Source organism: Danio rerio, chromosome 16 (genome assembly GCF_052040795.2).
Source record: "Danio rerio strain M-AB ecotype USA chromosome 16, GRCz13ab, whole genome shotgun sequence".
NCBI classification, from domain to species: domain Eukaryota; kingdom Metazoa; phylum Chordata; class Actinopteri; order Cypriniformes; family Danionidae; genus Danio; species Danio rerio.
Window position 1 is genome coordinate 13,826,656 of NC_141036.1, and position 21,845 is coordinate 13,848,500.

General features: G+C 36.2%; 1 protein-coding gene across 5 annotated transcripts in view; it reads right to left on the reverse strand.

Moving 5' to 3' along the window:
• Window positions 1–21,845, reverse strand: part of si:dkeyp-69b9.3 — a 37,848-nt gene that overhangs the window by 5,581 nt on the left and 10,422 nt on the right. For 4 of the 5 annotated variants that reach the window (XR_015511131.1, XR_015511132.1, XR_015511130.1 and 1 more), the window contains exons 3-12: window positions 13,414–13,470; window positions 13,147–13,202; window positions 10,938–10,995; window positions 10,381–10,506; window positions 7,468–7,649; window positions 5,264–5,404; window positions 4,829–5,133; window positions 2,471–2,609; window positions 1,601–2,023; window positions 1,369–1,482 (exon numbers count right to left, since the gene is read on the reverse strand). Coding sequence is in view for 1 of the 5 variants with exons in the window: in XM_087286760.1 (XP_087142886.1) it covers window positions 1,369–1,482; window positions 1,601–2,023; window positions 2,471–2,609; window positions 4,829–5,133; window positions 5,264–5,404; window positions 7,468–7,649; window positions 10,381–10,506; window positions 10,938–10,995; window positions 13,147–13,202; window positions 13,414–13,470 (1,601 nt within the window). In the remaining 4 variants the exon portion in view is untranslated. Of the gene's footprint in view, window positions 1–1,368; window positions 1,483–1,600; window positions 2,024–2,470; window positions 3,251–3,960; window positions 5,134–5,263; window positions 5,405–7,467; window positions 7,650–10,380; window positions 10,507–10,937; window positions 10,996–13,146; window positions 13,203–13,413; window positions 13,471–21,845 lie in introns of all 5 variants that reach the window. The other variant, XR_015511133.1, reaches the window with a different exon arrangement.

The window sequence follows — 21,845 nt, forward strand, 5'->3', positions numbered from 1 at the left end:
AAACAAATTAAATTAAGACATGTGCAGTAGTCCTCTATATGTCCCATTAAAGAGCAGAGAAGGCCTGTTGCTGGAGAATTTATATCTGTCACCATTTGTTTGCTCATTTAAATAAATGAACTGCAGTTCAAGTGTCGATAAACTAAAAATAAAACATACTAAATTCATATAGTACCCTTTACGAACATGAATTATGATGAGTGAAACTTTAAAGGAAACATTGGATAGTGTCATGTGGTGATGTTTAATCATATTATAGTCTTATTCAGGGCTGCACAGTGGCGCAGTGGGTAGTAGTTCACCTCACAGCTGGACGGTTGATGGTTCGAGCTTTGACTGGGTCAGTTGGCATTTCTGTGTGGAGTTTGCATGTTCTCCCTGTGTCCGTGTGGGTTACCTTTCCCCACAAGTCCAAAGACAAGCGGTACAGGTGAATTGGGTAAGCTAAATTGTCCGTAGTTTATGTGTGTGAATGGGTGTGTATGGATCTTTCTCAGTGATGGGTTGAAGCTGGTAGGGCATCCGCTTCGTAAAACACATGCTGGATAAGTTGGCGGTTCATTCCGCTGTAACAACCCCAGATTAATAAAGGGACTAAGCCGAAAAGAAAAATGATTGAATGAATGAGTAGTCTTATTCATTTATTCATTCATTTTCCTTCAGCTTAGTTCCTTATTTATCAGGGGTTACCACCAAGGGCGCCACTAGCCGGCACGGGCCCTATGACAACATTCTGGTAGTGTCATGGAAGAAAGTGAAGAGCGAAAATTGGGCCCCCTAATAGTAACGCTGGGGGCCCCAAAATGGCGTGGGCACTTAAAATCATCCTAATCTTACCCCTACTTGCACCCCTGGTCACCCCAACGGAATTAACTATTCCAGCATATGTTTTACACAGCAGACGCCCTTCCAACCACAACCCAGTACTAGAACACTCCCAACCCTAACCCTACCCCTACCCTAACCCTATCTCTAACCTAGTACTGAGAAACTCCCATACATTCTCGCAGTCACACACAATTTTGTTTACCCAATATACCACGTCTTTGGACTGTGGGGGAAACTGAAGCATCTGGAGGAAACCCACAGGAAAATGGGAAGAACATGCAAATACCACACAGATATACCAACTGGTTCAGCTTGGACTCGAAACAGCAACCTTCTTGCTGCGAGGCCACCATGCCACTAGTCCTATTCAGATTAAGGTAAATAATTTGATTACTGATGTCTATGCATAGTAAATTCTGTTTTTTTTTTTTTTTGTGCTAATATTACTTATCTCATGAGCTACGAAATATCTAACAGATAATGTACCCCCATTATATTTTCATGCCACATCCCAAAACTCCCAACACTCAAAGTGCTTACTTTTCCATCACCACTGCAGTATGTAAAGAGCAGTTCCTGTCCACCTGTTTCTGCTTTCCCTCTGTTGCACCCTGGCTCCTGTTGCAGGAACGGATGAAGGGAACTTCCACACAGCTGGACAAAGCAGAAGGAAGGAACAGCACAATAAATGCTTGAAAACGAAAAGAAACTGATATAGCACGAATAAAGTCAATAAGAAAACATCAGAATCAGGAAAGGCATCCTTACTCACCTGAGTGTCCTTTGCTCCATCTCTGGGTCTGCTCCTGATCCTCTCTCTCATTTCCAGCTCTACACTGAGTTCATCTACTGCCTGGCCTGGTCTCCATGTTGCACCAGAGGGCATTTGAGGGGATGATGTATGCAAAGTAGGGCTGGAGCCAGCAGAAGAGGGAGAAGTTAGGAAACCATCACTAGCTAAGCTTGGCTCGGCTAAACCTGTGTAAGTGGAATTGGAGGAGGTGTCTATGCTGGTGGGGCTTAGGTTTAGGCTGGCAGGGTGGGACTGATCTAGTGTGGCCCCTAATTGGCAAAGTGGAGCAGGGGTTAATGGGGGACGAGGCATTTGGAAGGGACGGAGTCTCTCCAAAAGTGCCGGCTTGGTGCCAGAAACTGGGAGTCCACGTTTACGCAGCTGTTGACGAAGAACTGACACCTGAAAAGAGGGAGAAATACTTTCAATGTTCTACACAAAACTTATGCATGCAAACAGTTTGAAGACCAAACAATCCAGAGCAAAACAGTCTAATCCTGCTCCTGGGGGTCAACATAACATTAGATTTAATTCCAACCAGATGCCTAGGAGTTTCTAGTGAGCCTTGAACATCTGGTCTGTTTAACCATGGTTGGAGCCGAAATTTCAAAACAGTGATCCTTCATGAATTTTACTGAACTGCCTTAAACTTGACCATGAGTCTTCAAACCTGCTTCTGGAGGGCCACTTTACTACTGGGTTACTAACCTTAATTAAACACACCTAAACCAACTAATCAAGGTGTTCGGGATTACTTAAAACCCCATGCCTTAAAAATCTGTTGGCTATAGCCGAATTGAGCAGGATTGCCATTTTGGAGCAGGATTGGTCATCTTAACCAGTTCTTACCGTCAAGTCATCAAGGTTTGAAGGCAGTAACTCTGCTTGGTGGATGGGACTTGTATCAGGAGTAGAAGGGTTTGTTGATGGTGTTGCAGACTGAGGAGAACTCTGAGGTGTAGATCCAGAAGTCTTCAAATTGTTCTCACTATTGATTGGATGAATAACATAATTTTATGAATTACTCTTTGATTCCACTGTGTTACCATTTAACCTAGAGACTTTCCCTTTTCCACCAACACAAACCAGATAGTTCAGAGCCAGTGCTATTGTCCGTTCGAAGCTGGCCATTTAAAAACTTCTTTGCTTTTCCACTTTCTAGAGCCAGGTCTGATGTCACTGCATACATCTAATTTTTCCCAACAACACAAATGTGGAAGTGCCAAATACAAACACAGCATAAACAATGCATTGTTTTAAATGCTATAACTTTGTGAACCTACACAATGAATCTGTGTATATACAGATTTTACAAGTGACAATAACATGTTCATGCACCCACCATTTGCAAGAGACTCAGAATACAAGTAAGAATAGCATGTTCATGCAGTGCGCTGTCACACTAAGTAAAGTTGCCTTGAACCGTGCCGAAGCACTTGTCCCCCCTCCACTCTCCCCCTGTCGGCCTGCACTCACACTACATCTTTACTGTCTGAACCGGAGCACGCTTACGTAATCGATCACTGTTGTTCAGAGAAGTGCTCTTGGACAGCACAATGGACATTGCTTTAGCTGTATTTATTTGTATTATTTTTAGTTGTTTAGGATGCAGTGGCATGCAGTCCAGGGCTCAACAATAAGGACTGCCCGGTGGCCCAGGGCCAGCGTGAGAGACGCTTGGTACAGTAGACAGGATCATTACTGGCCCGATTGGGACAGTACTGCCTTGTCACTAACATTTAATTTGTCTGCGACTATTTGTCAATTGCGTGGATTTTAAGTTTGTGCGTTTAAGTCTTTAAACATTACCTTCTCTGTGATGTCGTAAACACCATATTGCTTTCCGGTTCCTCTTATCTGATTTGATGTTTTGAGCATGCAATTTTTTTCCATAACCTGGTAACAACCAGTACAGAGAAGGCTAAAAGAAAATGTCAATTTCTAATGTCTTGGAAGCAGACATTTACATGTGAACAACGCGACAAAAAAAATGTGATGTTTTGCACAGTTTGCCATCAGTTTGACAAGTCAGCCATCTTTTGTTAAATAATTTTCAACTGTAATAAAATACCTCCACATTTTCCATACTACTCTTTTTGTTTGCATAACACTTTAATTAATTTTTTTAAGTATTAAAATTGTAGATTCACAGACTTTATTTTTGACATATTATTTAAAATATGCTGCTAAAATATAGCTATTAACTTCCCTTTTTTTGGTGGGGCCAGTGAAAATATTGGCAGGACAAGTAAAAATCTGAACCACTGGCCCAATCAGACCAGTACAAAAAATCCTTAGCGTTGAACCCTGCAGTCAAATATTTTGCTGAACAAATCCACAACATTTGACTCTTATAAATTATCATAAAAGCCCTCGTGCCGCACGTATTAGGAGGTTTTCACCTTCCGTCACGTCTTTAGTTTCGCTTTCAGGCATGCTTTGTACTTACACTGCAAACGTACCAACCAAACCGCGCTCTGGCATTCCTCTTCCAACCAGGCCTGGGGATGGCCAACTGAATCGTGTCTGGGCCCGATTCAGAGCACTAACACTTGTAAAACAAACCGGGAGCGAGCATGGGCACGGTTAGGATAATAGTGTAAGTGCACCCAAGAAGCGATAATGTGTTCAGCATAATGTTCGCTGCTATTACTGACCTTATCCCCTGACTCAAATGGTTCTAACTTCTAGCTCAGCAATGATAAGGTGCTACTAGAGAGGCAATATTTCTTGGTCAGATTGCTTTGGGTGTCGAAAGGCAAAGTAGCAATTTGGAGCAAGGTTCTGGCTCTGAACCAGCACTCAAACTACCTTGGTGGAAAAGGGGTAGGAGTAGCAAGAATACAATTTTAGCTGTGATTTTGATTTTGATCATATCAGTTGGCCTTTATTCATTTAATGCTAGATTACATTACACTACTTATCTTATTTGGAATTAGGGAAAGGTGATGCAGGTTGATGCAAATGAGAACTACAGCTTCCAAACTGTATATGACGGTTTTACATTCTTGCTTTTTACTCTATACTGCCACCTAGTCCAAATATTTTTGAGGGTAAGGCTGACATAAAAGAGTGATTCTGGATTTTATTCAGAATTTCAGTTATATTTTAGGAAAATATGAAAATAATACCAATCATAGAGCATGCACAGGGCTTTAGCTGTACAAATCATGCATTTTTCCATGAGTGTTTTGTTTGGAGGATTACCTGTTTGTCACAGGGAGTTGTTGTTGCTGGTTGAGAATTTGTAGTTGTAAGAACACCTGCTGTTGTTGCAAGAGGTGCGAGTATGAGGAATCAGTGGCCGGAACCTGACTGTTGTTATTTTTTTGCGAAGCATTTGCAGCTCCGCTTCCAGTCCCAGTCCTTTGATCTGGAGGAATGTACTGATGGTATTTCAGTTTCCTCATTTTAGGCTTTGAATCGCGAGGTTTCCGTGGTCGTGAAGGGCGGGATGAATTTAAGGACCCACCCAGAATGGAATGAGAAGGTGGAGCTGGAGGCTGTGCGGTCTTGAGGCAAACAAAGCGAAAATGTGATTAACATAATTTGGAAAAATGACATTATCTAGTAGATGAGAGAAATAATGAAGGATGAAATGGGGCGAGAAGCAAAACAAATCATTATTTTAATTCTCTGTACCTTTGGCAGCAGGGGTGGTGTCTGGGAGGGCATGTACATCCCTTTGGGTCTCCCAGTTGTTATGGAGTTTGACCCCGTTACTGTCATGGTCATTGGTTGGCTGATGCACTCGGTTGCCGGGAGCAACGCCAATCTACACTGCTGTAAAAAAAATAAAAATGAGTCTGTAATGGTGAAAATTCTGAGTAACCGCCTTCCAGCCTTTTAACCTGAACTTAGAGGTATTTTCTGACCCACTAGCTGCACCAAACCGATTTAAATGTCAGTTGAAATCAGAATTATTGGCCTCCCTTTGAATTTCTTTTTCTTTTTTTTCTTTTCTTTTTTTTTTTTACATATTTCCCAGATGAAGTTTAACAGAGCAAGGACATTTCCACAGTATGTCTGATAATATTTTTTTCTTTTGGAGAAAGTCTTATTTGTTTTATTTTGGCTAGAGTAAAAGCAGTTTTTAATTTTTTAGAACCTAGTTAACCTAATTAACATAGTTAAGTCTTTAAATGTCACTTTAAGCTGTATAGAAATGTCTTGAAAAATATCTAGTCAAATATTATTTACTGTCATCATGGCAAAGATAAAATAAATTAGTTATTACAAATGAGTTATTAAAACTAATATGTTTAGAAATGTGTGGGAAAAAACTTCTCTTTGTTAAACAGAAATTGGGAGGAAAATAAACAGGGGGCTATTAATTCAGGGGGCTAATAATTCAAACTTCAACTGTATATTCATTAATATAAAGCAAAAAATACAAAAATACCTAAAAGTGAACAGGGAGCATTTTTTGTTGACTCAGTGTGGTTTGGTGCTTCAATTAAGAGAAATATTTGGTAACACTGGTATATACAGACCAATTATCACTATTAACTACTGGCTTATTACTGTACCTGCCTATTATTAAGATATTGTCCGTTTATTACAGCTTCCAGGGCAACCAGCTATTTACAACGAAGATAAAGTGATTTTTTGTATAGGCAACGAGACAGTTTTTTGGATTCCTTTGAGACGAATTACAGAAAGTGAAGTTTTAAAAATTATTAGTGAGTTAAAATTAAATAAGGCTCCTGGAATTTATAATATTCCTGCAAGATTTTTTTAAAGACTTTGTTAAATTGATTGCCCCCTATTACATATTTTAAATGTATCAATTAAACAAGGAAAACGCAATGTGATTTTAAAAGTGCTAGAGTTATGCCTTTATATAAAAAAGGTAAAAATGTACACTAGGTAAGGTTAGTTATAGACCTGTTTCAATCTTGGGGATGATGTCAAAAAAATTCTAGGAAAAAAATGTAGACAAACAGATTGTCAGCTGTATTAGTAAAAAAAAAAATTGTATGAACTACAGTCAGGTGTTAGACCATTACATTCTACCGAGACATGCATATTACATATGACTGATAAGGAGTGCTGTGGATGGTGGCAAATATTGTGAGATGGTGCTGCTTGACCTTCAGAAGGCATTTGCCACTGTAGACCATCAAATTTTATTATATAAATTAAAGGCAATTGGGTTTAATAAAGCGACCATAAAGTGGGTTCAGTCCTATCTGGATGATAGAAGCCAGAGAGTTGACATAAAGGGTGTTTTCTGCTAACCTTATCAATAAATTGTAGAGTTCCTTAAGAAAGTATTTTAGGTTCATTATTTTATCTTTTATATATTAATGATTAAAAAGTAGCATGTTCAGAGGAACTCAATCTTTATGCTGATGATGCCGCAATGTTTGTATTTCATCAAGACAAAAGGGCCCTGGAAGAAATCATGAATTCCCAGTTAAGAGTTTTGGTTTATATCAACTAGTTTTTAGTAATACACTTTCTTTATACCTAGGTAAAACAGAGGCTATTTTATTTGCTTCAGTACTTAAATTAAAGAAGGATGATTCTTTTGTGGTTATGATTAATTCTTATAAAGTACATATTCTGCATTATATTATTTTAAATTCTCAGGCCTACCCAATACATAAACATAGCTACCTTATTAACGAATAAAAAGAAGCCAATTAAGAGTTTATTGAGCTAAAAAGGCATAGTTAATGTTTTATTATTATTGAGAACTGTAGCATTAAAAAGTGTGACCAAATGTTTGTTTTTATTGTTAAAAATTAAACAGTTTAATTGTGAATAAAAGAGAATAAAAGGACAAATTAAATTGATAGACTTAGTTTAAAAACTGTGTAGGTGTTATATGCCCATTATACCTGTACATTGTTTGGACTGATAGGCGTAGCAACAGGTGACACATCACTCAGTGATTGGTCACCTCCTTGCCCAGGTGATGATGAGGAGAAGCCGGGAGATTGGTGCATCCCGAGTTGCTCGGGAGATGCAGAGGCAGAAGAGGAGTTGTCATCTTCAAAGACATCTGATGGCAATAAAGCAGCTGAGGCAAAGAAAATGGTAAAGGAAATGGTGAAATGGTGAAATGTATCAATTTCTCTGCAGCAACCCTAGTTATAGATTAAATGTTATGTGCAAAATGTGCAACTAAAGTTTGTTTACATATTTGTGAGGTTATTTTTTCCCTATGAATTTATTTTGTTTTATTTTTGGCTTCAGTTAGACAGGATAGTTGAAGAGCTGACAGAAAGCAAAAACGGAGGAGAGCAGGGATGGGTTGGGGAGTAAATGTGGTGGGTGGTGACGATTCTAGAAGTTTGGTAACCCGAACCACAACCATGCTGCATGTCTGAGCACTGCGAGCTTCGAAAAATATAGATACTGTTAAACCACTAGTCACACTAAGCTGATATAACCATACAAAAAGCAATTAAAGAGTTCAGATACAAGTTACATCTTAAACTTTCTTCTAAAATGGTAGTTTTTCTCAAAATCCTATGTTTATGTTTTGTTATTTTATTTTAAATGCAATGCCAAGAATCTAATCTTTGCCACAAAAGTCAAATTAATGAAACTACACGAAGGAGCCTGAGAATAATTGTTCATTTGAGGAGAAACACTTGGAGTTTTTGGCATCTGAAATCTTCAAATACAATCAAAACTTCATGTACTGTATATTAGAAAATCCTGATATGCGTTACAATTAAAATATGTTAATAATGCTGTTAATTGGCTAACTATTTACTATTAATTTTATGCTGCAGATTTTTATACAAATGGTGGAATATATCTGTTAGCTGGATTTTGTCAGAGCCTGCTCAATGTCAGTATATTGTGCAGATTCGCAAGAGTGATATGCCCTTTATGTGTCACGCTCAGTTGGACTGCTGATTTATCACTATTGATGCCCTTGTGCTTTGTTTTAAACCGATTAACTGCCCCATGGTCATCTAGGGCAGGGGTGTCAAACTCAATTCCTGGTGGGCCGAAGCCCTGCACAGTGTAGTTCCAACCCTGCTCCAACACACTTACCTGTAGGTTTCAAACAAGCCTAAAGGACTTAATTAGTTTGATCAAGTGTGTTTAATTAGGGTTGGAACTAAACTGTGCAGAGCTGCGGCCCTTTTGGAACTGAGTTTGACACCTGTGATCTAGGGTGTACATCAGGAAAGCGCACTCTATACTGACACTGAGGAGAAGAAACCGTTAAATAAAGTCATTATTTCTGTTTTATATGAGCACAAAAGTATTCTCATATCTTTATAAAATGTACCACTGAAGACTAATGGTTTATTTTGGTTATTTATTTGTTTTTTTCCGACTATTTATGTGGTCTATGAAGGATGAGAGAGCTCATGAACTAGCTTTTTAGGATACACCTGTTTCATGAAGCCAGTTGTACAAAATTGGATTTGCAGAGTTGATTTAGCATTCACAAAACATTATTTTCATTATTTAAAAAAAAAAAACATTATCTGCCAAATCAGAATTTAAATCAGAGTTCGTGATTTGCTCTGGACCACATGCAGCTAGATGTGTGACATGCAACAAACGCCAAAACACAAGAAATTGAAGACCATCAGTTTGTCAAATAAATATTTACATTAACTTAAAGTTTATAAATTTATAGTGTAATATTAACTGACAACTCAAAATTATAGAAATATATATTATACATTTAAATAAATACAGTTCATATATAAATATACATTATTGGCAGAAAAAGATTTTCCCTCAGAAATGTTTTTTAAACAGCTTCGATTTGGAGTAAAACTTACACACGTGATTTAGGGAATTGAAGTCAGAATTATTAGCACCCCTGTTTATTTTTTCCTCCAATTTCTGTTTAAAGAAAACACATTTTTAAACTTAATAGTTTTATTAACTCATTTCTAATAACTGATTTATTTTTTCTTTGCCATGATGACAGTAAATAGTATTTGACTAGATATTTTTCAAGACACTTCTATACAGCTTAAAGTGACATTTAAAGGCTTAACTAGGTTAATTAAGATAACTAGGCAGGTTAGGGTAACTAGGCAAATTATTGTATAATGATGGTTTGTTCTGTAGAATATCAAAAAAATAAATATAGCGTAAAAGGGCTAATAATATTGACCTAGAAATAGTGATTAAAAAATTAAAAACTGCTTTTATTCTAGCCAAAATAAAACAAATAAGACTTCCTCCAGAAAAAAAATATTATCAGACATACTGTGAAAATTTCCTTGCTCTGTTAAGCATCATCTGAGAAACATTTAAAAAAAAGGAAACAAAACAAATTCAAAGGGGGCAAATAATTCTGACTTCAACTGTTTAAGTCACTTTATCAACAGCTGATCCAGTGTTGGTCACTGTGATGAAACCAGGTAAAATCCAAACATCTTAAAAACTTAAACTGGATTTGTGCAACAGGCCTCTGGTATTTAGATGCATTTTTGTCAGTCTAACAATAAATGAACAACAATACAGGTGTATCTAAATAGTTTGAGCTTGTCCACTTTTGTCAAAATCCATAGTCAAGAGCATATCTATTGGCAAACTAGCGAGTATTATATACAGCAATTTAAAACCCAAATCTGCTATCTATATTAGTTGAACTGTTTTAGAGATTAACCATTTAGCATACTAGCTTAGCATCTCTATGCTATCCGAATGTTAGTATAAAAACAGTGTTTGTTTGTGAGTGCGTGTTTTTCTGTGCATATAAATATGCAGTTTGGCTTCTTGCACAGTTTGTGAGACTTCAGTTTCAGTTAATGTCAATAACTCACTGTTCTCTGGAGGCAGAATATGCCTCTGCAGGAGTTCAAGTGGTCTAGGCCGACTCTGGATTTTCTCAGTCAGATCTTCAGCCAGACGAGCCTTCTTCTGCCTGTGAGCTCCACTGTAACTCCTATCTGTGAGCGAGAGACATCCGGAGAGAGAAAGTGAGGACAAGAAATCAGAAAAAGAACAAAATGGATATTGAAAGATGGGGAATGTGAATGGCAGATCAATTGCTCTGCTTTATAATAAGCGAGGAGAGGAGGAGGAATATTTTAAAGACAGATATGAACGATTTTTTTTTTTACAAAAGAGTTTGTTGTTGTGTAATCCAATTCAGACATTCAGAAAGCCACTGATAATAAGTGCAGAACTGAAGGACCTTCGGCTGAATGACTTGCAAATACAAAGAGCTGTTTGATGAATGGGGGCCGATGGATGTGTGAATGGCTAATGGACAAACCGCTCATTCCAGCTTTAAGGTTACAGCTTTGTTCGGCGCTGGTATTGGGGTATTCTTTTATGACTGAAGGTCAGGAAATATTGGCTGTGGATGATGCATCACCTGGTGCAGTTTGAGCAGTCAGGCCACTAGGGGGCGACTTCTGAGTGGATCCATCTTGCTGCATTGAGAAACAGCCCAGACAGATTGACATTAGTAAACAACATACTGTAAATCTTTATTTGTCCAACTTCTACTGTAACATAGTTAAAAAAAAAAACAACAACGCTGATTGTTCTGACATTCTCCTGTAAGACAGACTACATTTTTCACCTCCTGACTGTAATTATCTTCAACCAGCTGCTGTTTACTGTCTTACTAATCATAATTAACTGTGCTAACAGTGTTTCACGGCTAATACTAATAGTTTGCGACAGTAACTAAAGATGTAATTACAAACATTAAATTATGCTAAAGAGGTAGATGAGCAGCTCATGTCTGTTATCAGGCTGTTTTGGCAGCGCTGAGTAGTTTGCTTATCTACACTGGCACCCTGGTTCACATCAGCCTGTTTTATATAAACCAGGCATACACATACTCCTGCTGCTGGAGTCTGTCAAGCGTGGAAGCCATTAGATACAGACATTGTGTGTTTTAGTTTGGAACTTCACCCTCAAACTAAGTTTGAAAGAGTTGCAGTCACATAATCTGTGGAAGCTTATTTCCCCCATGTGTTAAAAAACAAGAAAGGTAGTTACACGTTATGACTTGATAGGATAGGATAGTTCACCCACAAAAGAAAATTTACTCGCTATTTACTCAGCTGTTTCACTGTTTTTACTTGTGTGTGTATGTTTATATATATATATATATATATATATATATATATATATATATATATATATATATATATATATATATATATATATATATATATATATATATTTAAATCAGAAATGTAAACCCACATCTACAAGTAAATTAATTGCTACTGCAAGATATAAACTTTAGACTTGAAAACAAGTCCAACTTTTGACATTTAATTGAAAAATGTAAAAAAAATTGTTGGTGTGTTTTTAGCCCTAAATAAACAGATTGGGAGAATATAAAGCCACTATTATTATTAGTTTACAGCTTGCAATTGTGGGAAAAAGGAGTCTGAAATAATATTATTACAATTATGAAATAAAAAATGTCTCAATTATCACATGTTGTGAAAAAAAAAAAAAAAACTTTGATGAGTGAAATGTACACTCAGAATTCTATCAAAAAAAAGGCAGACCTGCAAGATGCAACCCAGGCTCATTCTGAAAACGTAGTCCCGTGGACGTTTCTGGAGACCCTGAAATACGTCCCAGGAGGTAAGTATTATTGCAGTTTTTGTTTTCGCGAATCCGCAGGAGGCCGCTGTGTGCGCTTTATCTTATCTCAAACGTCTCTTGCGAGTGCCGCTCGCGCCCGCGCTGTTCTGGCGTGAACCCATCAGAGGCCGCTGTCTGACTGACCGAATGATTGACTGCGCGACCGGCCAATCGGCAGACCCACCCTCCTCCTTCCCTGAACCCAACCAGTTTTACCGACTGACCCGCCTGCCCGCTCACTTCCCTAAACCCGAGCAACAATTTAGAAAAGCTGTCTAGAAAAAGAAAAGCCCTCGTCTGGTTTTTTCACCACATTTTCAGATTTCACCACGTTCTCACCCTGTTATGAACCCGTTCACTTTATTTTTTGGATTCTGTTTTTGATTTCTGGAACCGGTCTTCCCCGGACTCGAACCCAGTCGCCGTGGTCAACTCCACCTCTCTGCATTTGATGTCCGCCGACGCACACGATGAGCTGACCGGACAAATTGATTGCGGCGGGAAAGCCCTCCACACGGAGGCAAGCGGTCAGCCCGTAAGCACGAAAGGGAACATCGTCACACCGCCCCGTAGCGTTTGCTTAAAAAAATTAAATGCAGCCATACGTACCTCCAGGGACGTATTTTGCGGTCTCCAGAAACGTCCACAGGACTACGTTTTCAGAATGAGCTTGGGTTGGCAAGATGTGAACTTGCAATTTTAAGTTCATAACTTCCAATTGCAAGTTATAGACTTGTGATTTTAAAGTAAATAGTAAATAACTGTGAGCTATGAACTTGCAATTGTGAGGGGGAAGTCATAATTGTGAGATACAGTTAAAATTGTGAAATACAACTCCCGACAGAGGTAAACTGAGAAAAACTATTAAATTCCTCAACTCCTTGGCGCAAACAATCCTCCACAATAAACTTTCATTTTGTGGGACATACATTTCACTATTTCTCCTAGGACGTAGATTAATAATGCCTCACCAAACTATTGCTGACTTCTTTGTCCCCAGTTTTATCAGGAACTGAGGCCTTTGTACCTAAACAGAACATGGAAAGAAAGGATATCAAGAAAAAAGTGAAGACAAGCTGTTATAAAGCTAATATTTGGAAGTGAAATGCATATTCCAGCTGCTCCGACAAGTGTGAATTAAATATATTATGATTTTCCTGCCCCATAAAGAGAAATTTCATAGATGCCTGTGGCCAAGCAAAATGATCAAAAAAATCATAAACAACACACAAACTCACCAGCCTCTGCATTAAGTTCATTCTGCTGTCTTCGGTTCTGGATCCTCAACTGCAGAACTGAAAAACACATATTGATTACAATGCAATGAAAGCTACATTTATAACACTTTGTACTGGGAACGTTGGCAAAAAAAAATGTTGCGCAATGCTACTTTATGGATCATACAGCTTAATTTAGGACTGCATGCCCAGCATCTGACAAATATACAGCACCACGCGAATGATAATAAATGAGTTAGAAGCTTGAAACACTTGTGATTGGGTACACATGCGATTGCTATTTGTGAGCAATTCAATGCAAAAATCAACCTTGCCATAAAAAATGGCAAAAATGGCAAAAAACAACTTTCTAAGTTGTGTAGACTTGTTTTTCTCAAAAATGTATCTGTAGACATTTTTAAATCATTTTCATTTTTCACACAAGTGCCAATTTTAGATCTGTCACATCCATAACAAAGCTTTGTCCTCATAAATTCACAAATGTCAAATAAAGTAGTTTAAATATTATCCTTTTGATTGGTACTATGTATTTTGGTGTTGCACTGTTTAATTTACAGAATTTCTACTATGTATGCTGTTTACTGCAAACGTACTATTTTGGTCACACACATTGAAAAAAAACACTAAGTTCCACATAATCAATTGGTGTTGGTACAACATGAAGGAATTATAAAGGAAGCCGACAGCTAGCTCTCTGCAACTCTCACATGGTTGCCCACTGAAGCCAAGCAGGGCTGCGCCAGGTCAGTACCTGGGAAAGCTAGTTTGCTGTCCGAAGTGGTGTTAGTGAGGCAGCAGAGGGCGCTCAACCTGCAGTCTGCGTGGGTCCTAACGCCCCAGTTTAATGATGGGGACTCTATACTGTTCAGTGAGCCCCGTCTTTTGGATGAGACATTAAACCGAGGTCCTGACTCTCTGTGGTCATTTAAAATCGAAAAAAAAGAGTAGGGGTTTAACCCTGGCATCCTGGTCAAATCTGCCAACTGGCCTCTGTCTATCATGGCCTCCTAACCATCCCCACATCATAACCATCCTCCACCAATCAGCAGGTGTGTGGTGTGCGGTCTAGTGCAATATGGCTGCACACTGGTGGTGGATGATAAGATTCCCCCGCCGACAAGAAATGCACTATATAAATGTAAGGAGTTATTATTATTATTATTATTATTATTATCATTAATTTAACTTACAAATAAAGTGGATTGAACATAAAACAATTAGTTTTAATTGTTTAATTATCAAAAAAAAAAAAAACTCAAGTATTGTGTTGTTTCCAGCTTGATCTTACTAGGAAACATAACTATTTTATGCGTTGTCATTTTCAGAATTCATAGAAGTTCAGTCGTATGAAAATGTACACTTTTTTTTAAAGGAGACGTGGCACCCAGCCATGCCCAAAAACCCAACTGTCATTGGGAGATTTAAACTAAAATGTACGAATGAGATCATATGACAAAAAATAACAAATTGTGTGAGATTGCGTTGGTTGTTTCAGATCTGTTTAAATAAGTAGTTTGAACAAACAGCAAATGTCATTTTTTGAGTGTACAAAGCACATGTATATTTCTCTCATTTAATATATAAAACATGTTGATTGATACTTATCTGATCCCTTAACTCTGCAATCAGTTGTTTTGAAAAATATAAACAGAGATTTCAATATACTGTAATATACACTACCTGTCAAAAGTTTGGGGTCAGTTTTTAATTTTTTTTTAAATTCTGTTAATCAATGCGGCAATCATTAAATGTAAAAAAACAATTGTTAAATATTTATTTTAAAAATGTAATAAATGGTTTCATATTGTATGTATTTTCAAATGAAATTCTCACTCCAGTCATTACTGCTTTTATTACTATTAACAACAACCACAACAATAATAATAATAATAATAATTCATATTAGAGTGATTTCTGAAGGATCATGTGACTCTGAAGACTGGAGTAATGAAGCTGAATATTCATCATTTAAACAACTAAAATAAATGATTAAATTAAATAATTAACTACTTTTTAACAGTTATTTTATAGCAATAACATTTCCCAAACTTTTGTCTAATGTATAAATTCTTCAAAGTTTTTACTGCAATGTCACATCCACAACACTAAAAACTGCTCTCTTAAAGAAGTTTTGGGTTTCTGCTCAAAGAAACAGACTTGAGCAGCAGGTGAATTACATCTCGGTGAGCTATGATGTCCCATGATGCACCTCTGTGCTGAGTTTTGAGATCTGAGAGTGGACGTGAGAGGAAGGGGCGAACTATTTATCCCTCTGAATGTCTATTTCTGTCGCCTTCCCATCCCCCATCCAGCTGTCTCGCTCTCTCTCTCTTTCTCTGTCTTTGACTCCCTGCCTCGCTCGCTGTCAGTCGCGTTAAGTAAATTCTTCCTCTTTTTGCTTTACTCTGGAAGAGAATGACACGCTGAGTGGCATCAGGCTAAATCAGGTTGGAATAGTGGGATTAAAAATTCACAGAGTGTCATGGCAGCTTAAAGTAATGTGCTCTGATCACGTAATGGCAGAGATGCATAATGATACTTCAAGCTTTTTATTATTCTACTAATTGCACCACCTGTTGAGATCACCGTAAACGCCTGAAATCAATACATAACAAAGGACATGGATGACGCCTTCTTTTCAGTAACATTTAGACATTCTGTTTACTTTGAGCAACTTTGTATCTACATGTCAACTTGTAGTCATTTAGCATTAGCCGATTGTCTGCTCGGTATCTGACAACAGTTGGTTTTAATGGTCCTCAAGAGACATTCTGCTGATTATGAGTTACTTTTTAAGAATGTCAATTCACTCTGCTAACTCTAAACCATCTAGTGATACTCAATATAGATATACTTGCATATTGTGCAGACAATGTCTAAAGGATCATAATCAAGCTGTGGGCAAAACTGTTTCTAACTCACTATACACTGTAGATATGGAAGGTCACACACATGCACATGCGCTCACTCGCTCACACACATATTATATGCATTTGCGATTTATCATTGTGTTTGAATGAAAAATTTTAGATGTATTCTGTAAACTGCTGATGACATTTCTTTCATATTTTTGATCAAATGTTATTTAGAGCCTTTTGTGCGTAAAATATTAAAGAAGATGGCATGTACAGTGTGTAGTATATACAGTTGAAGTCCGAATTATTAGCCCCCTTGTTTTTTCCCAATTTCTGTTTAACAGAGACATTTTTTCAACACGTTTCTAAACATAATAGTTTTAATAACTCATTTCTAATACCTGATTTATTTTATCTTTGCCATGATGACAGTAAATAATATTTGACTAGATATTTTTCAAGACACTATACAGTGTATACAGTGTAAATACACTATATACTATACAGTGTAAAGTGACATTTAAAGGCTTAACTAGGTTAATTAGGTTAAATTGTCAGGTTAGGGTAATTAGGCAAGTTATTGTATAACGATGGTTTGTTCTGTAAACTATCGAAAAAAAATAGCTTAAAGGAGCTAATAATTTTGACCTTAAAATGGTGATTAAAAAATTTTTTAAACTGCTTTTACTCTAGCCGAAATAAAACAAATAAATTTTTCTCCAGAAGAAAAAAATATTGTCAGACATTCTGTGAAAATTTCCTTGCTCTGTTAAACGTACTTTAGGAAGTATTTTAAAAAAAAATCAAAGGAGGGCTAATAATTCTGTCTTCAACTGTATATACATAATTAGGTACCACTTTATATTGTGGCCTTAACTAATATGTACTTACACTAAAATTAATAGTTTGTTACAATGTACTTATTGTGTAAATACATGTGTTTACTGTGTACTTATTGATTAAATACATGTTGTTGCAATGTAATTACATCTGTAATTAACTTTTGTTATTACATTTGTAAATACATTGTTCACCATCCCTTACACCTTAACCCACACTTAAACCTACCCATGCCACCAAACCTGTGCATAACCGAACCTCTATCCCAACTCAAAAGCACCACAAGTGTTCTCAAATACATTATAAACACAGTAAGTACATTGTATTTATTTATTTATGTAAGTACATAGTAGTTAAGGACACTTAATATAAAGTGGGACCCATAATTATACATAATTCGTAAGAGGGATAATATTATTGGCCCAGTGTTGGTATTTAGAAAGTAATAGATTACAAAAATAAGTTACTCCCCCAAAAACTAGTTGCGTTACTTGGTTACCTTTATGGCAAGCAGGGCTCAACAATAAGGACTGCCCGATGGCCCGGGGCCAGCGTGTGAGATGCTCTGGACAGTAGACAGGATAGTTACTGGCCCGATCGGGCCACTGCTTCCTTGTTACTAAAGTTTAATTTGCCTGTGACTATTTGTCAATTGCGTGCAAATAAAGTTTTAGAATTGAGAAACATTGAGATTTTTCAAGCCTTCAAATGCTACCTTCTCGGTTCTTCTTATCTGATTGGATGTTGTGAGCACGTTATTAGTACAGTGAAGAGACAGCAACATGGCGATGACATCAAATGATGATGCTAAAGGAAAACATTTGTTTCTAACATCTTGGAAGCAGACATATACGAGGGTACACCACGACAAAAAAAAAGTGATCTTTTGTACAGTTTGCCATCAGTTTGGCAGGTCTTTAGCCATGTTTTGTTTCAAAACACTTTGAATTTTGCTCATTACACATTTATTAAAAATTTTGAAATATTTAAATTCTATATATACAAACATTTTGGCACATTTTTTTATTTGTGGCTAAGAAATTAACTTTTTTTGGTGGGGCCAGTGAAAATATTGGCAGGGCAAGTAAAAATCTGAACCACTGGTCCGATTGGGCCAGTAGAAAAAATCCTTAGCGTTGAACCCTGGCAAGTCATTCATTATGTTACTTTTGTGTTACTTTTTATTACCTGGCTGATCTCTTTCAGAACTTGTTTTTTGCTTTAGCCTACACCTACATTTACCTTAAAGGGTCACGAAACACCAAAACACATTTTTTGAGCCATTGTCAGTTGTATATGTGTCCCACACTGCTAAAAACACTATTAGGACACATATATTTCACTAAAAAGTAAAAATTGGTTGTTTTTGCCTTATCTTAGCGTGTATTCCAGCATGTAGACTGGACGTCTGTACCTGGGAGTACCGTATTACGTCTCCGAGTGTGCTGCATTATTGCACGAGTAAGGCTTGGTTCAAACCAATCAGCGCGCTCTATTGTGCAACTTTATTACTATTCATTAATGTTACAGTGTTAAGATGGCAGAGAGATGTCACGTTGTGTTGGCAAACAAGTGTGCAGTGTTGCTTTCATAATTTTCTGCAGTGAAGGTTTTTTTTTTTTCATTTTCTCTCTATTTTAGGATAATGTTATCTGAGAACTTCCTGACCCCAGAGCTCTAAATGTCGTATATACAGGTTATTGAAAGTTAAAATGAAATGTGTTTGCTACTTTTGTACTACTTGTCTTAAGTAAAATCACTACCCATTGAGACAATCGCCTTTTCCTTTTCTTCGATGCGTTCAAAATAATGAACGCATTCTCTCATTGACTGTGTGATTCATTGTGACTACTTTAATTGTAATTTTGCAATTTATTTTTTTTAAAAGCTAATTAATTCAACTAAAAAGTAACTTATGTCGCATTTTAAAACAGTAACTCAAATATTATTACTTTTTTTTAAGTAATGTGTTACTTACTCGTTACTTTTACTAAGAAAAGTCATATTATTACACAACTTTGATTTGATTGAGTTACCCTAAACACTGTACTGGCCTACATATTGGCATATATATATATATATATATATATATATATATATATATATATATATATATATATATATATATATATATATATATATATATATATATATATATATATATATATATATATATATATTTATATATTATATAACATAATTCTCAAGAGGGCTTATAAAATTGACCCAGTGTTGGGGAAAGTTACTTTAGAAAGTAATTTATTACAGTATTGAGTTGCCTTCCAAAAAAGTAACTAGTAGCGTTACTTAGCTACTTTTGATGCATCACGTTACTTTTTAGTTACTTTCGCGTTAATTTTTATTACCTGGCTTAGGTAATAGAATCTCTTTCAAAACTTATATTTCATATACACATATATTTAAATATATGTGTATACAAATTATATAAATAATGTAAATATCTTTGTAGCAAAGATGTTTTGTATACAATCCAAAAAATAATTTTGCTGCTTTTTCCAAACTACTTATTTAAAATGAGCTTAAACAACACCATTCTTCATTTTTTTTTTTTGTTCAGTCTACTTAAATTTGTTGCGTTAACTTAATCGATTTGTGTTGGGACAACATGAATGAACTGTGTGGAATCCTTCATTTTTTAAATGTGTTTTGTTTCTATCTATGTTTGTTTCTATGTATAACTAAATATATCAATAATTGCAATTTACAAGTACATTTGTGACTTAATTACCTGGGCTGTTTTTAAAGACACATGGTCTGAACTCCAGAATTTTATTTTTATTTTTTTATGCTGCTTGAAAGTCTCTTTGGATTCTGATAGCTATCATTAAATGATGTGTTTCAATATTCTATGGAAGGTGTCGGACCAAGAAAAGTTAGTCCAATCAAAACATTTAGTCCGAACATTTCGATAGGCTGTCAAAATATATACTTGCATACCTCTGCGAAACCTGTTTTACTTCATTGGCACATTAACTGATGTGTTTCAGACAGAAAATGGCAGACAAACATCAAGAACCTAAAGTTTTAGAAAGCTTTCTTTCTGGTGAATGTTACGTGATGTATATTAGTGTTGTCTAATGAGTGTTAATGATTTCTGGAGGCATAGCTTTGGATGATGTGGGCTTTCAGCGATATCAGGCTAATGTTAGCATTTTCCAAGATCTCCTATTGCAGCTTCAATATTGAACAAACCCATTGTGTGAGGGAATGAGAGCATTAACGTGTAATTTGTTCAGCCAAAAAGGAAAACCATGTAGTAGTTCCTCCACTTGTTCCAAACCTGTTGAAGTTTCTTTTTTTGTTGTTGGACACAAAGCAAGATATAATGAAGAATGCTGGAGAAAACAGCCAGGCTCCTTTTTCGCAACACTCTTCAGAATCATTTGCTTTGTGTTCAGCCGAAAAAAGAAATTCCCAAAAGTTTAGAACCACTTTAGTGTGAGTAAATGGAAAGGACTTCATTTTGGGGTGAATTATCCCTTAGTTTATTTTAGCATGCTAGTTTAAGCATCTTTCAGCAGTTTCTTCTGCAGTATTTGTCTGCATTAAGCAAGGCTCCCGTTGTGGTTGACTGCTGCACTTTTACTCTGTTCTCAGCAGCTGAAATCTTTCAAAGTGGTTGTTGGCTTCTCTAAGTATCCTTCTTGTTTGCGCAGAAAGTTTAGCAGTTGACCTTTTCTAGGCAGAGTCTGGGAGGTCTGATGAAGCCTCCACTTGCCCATAATTGAGCCAAAAAGCCTCCTGCGGGACATCCAAACACTTGGAGATGATTTTGTACCCTTTTCCTAATTTATGCATTGTTTTGTTACATTATCTCTGACGTCTGAAATGTTGTTTGTTCTCCATTTTTAAAGCTTGCCTTTTAGATTCACAAGCTGAATAATATCTGTGGGGGATTACAATGGTATGTTTTTAATAAGGGCATCCGCTGTGTAAAAACGTGCTGGATAAGTTGGCGGTTCATTCCGCTGTGGTCACCCCCGATTAATAAAGAAATTAAACCGACAAGAAAATGAATGAATATATATATAATATATTCTCAAGGGGGCTAATAATATTGACTTTAGCATTTTATTCCAGCCAAACTAAAAGAAATGAGAGAAATAATTTTTAAAATATAATAAGAAATACTGTGAAAATGTTCACATTACTTAGGAAATATAAAAAAATTATAATTTCACAGAAGTGCTGGCCAAAACATAATCAAAAAAAAAAAAAAGGTTTTAACATTTTTAATTCTTTCCACTGTCTATATTTATTATAAATGTATAACTACACACAGACTTACATTTACAGTATTTGAGAAAATGTTTATTTTATAAATTAATATATTAATTAATATATTTTATAATTAATATATTTACAAATAAAATATACAGTCGAAGACAGAATTATTAGCCCCCCTGTGAATTTTATCCTTTTTTAAATATTTCCTAAATTATGTTTCTGATAATATGTTTTCCTACTGGAGAAAGTCTTATTTGTTTTATTCCAGCTAGAATAAAGCAGTTTTTCATTTTTTAAAACCATTTTAAGGTCAAAATTATTTAAGCTATACATTTTTTCGATTGTCTACAGAACAAACCATCGTTATACAATAACTTACCTAATTACCCTAACCTGCCCAGTTAACCTAATTAACCTAGTTAACCCTTTAAATGTCAGATATTTTGGGGGGGAACTTTTTTTTTTATGTTTAATGTACTTTTGTTTAAT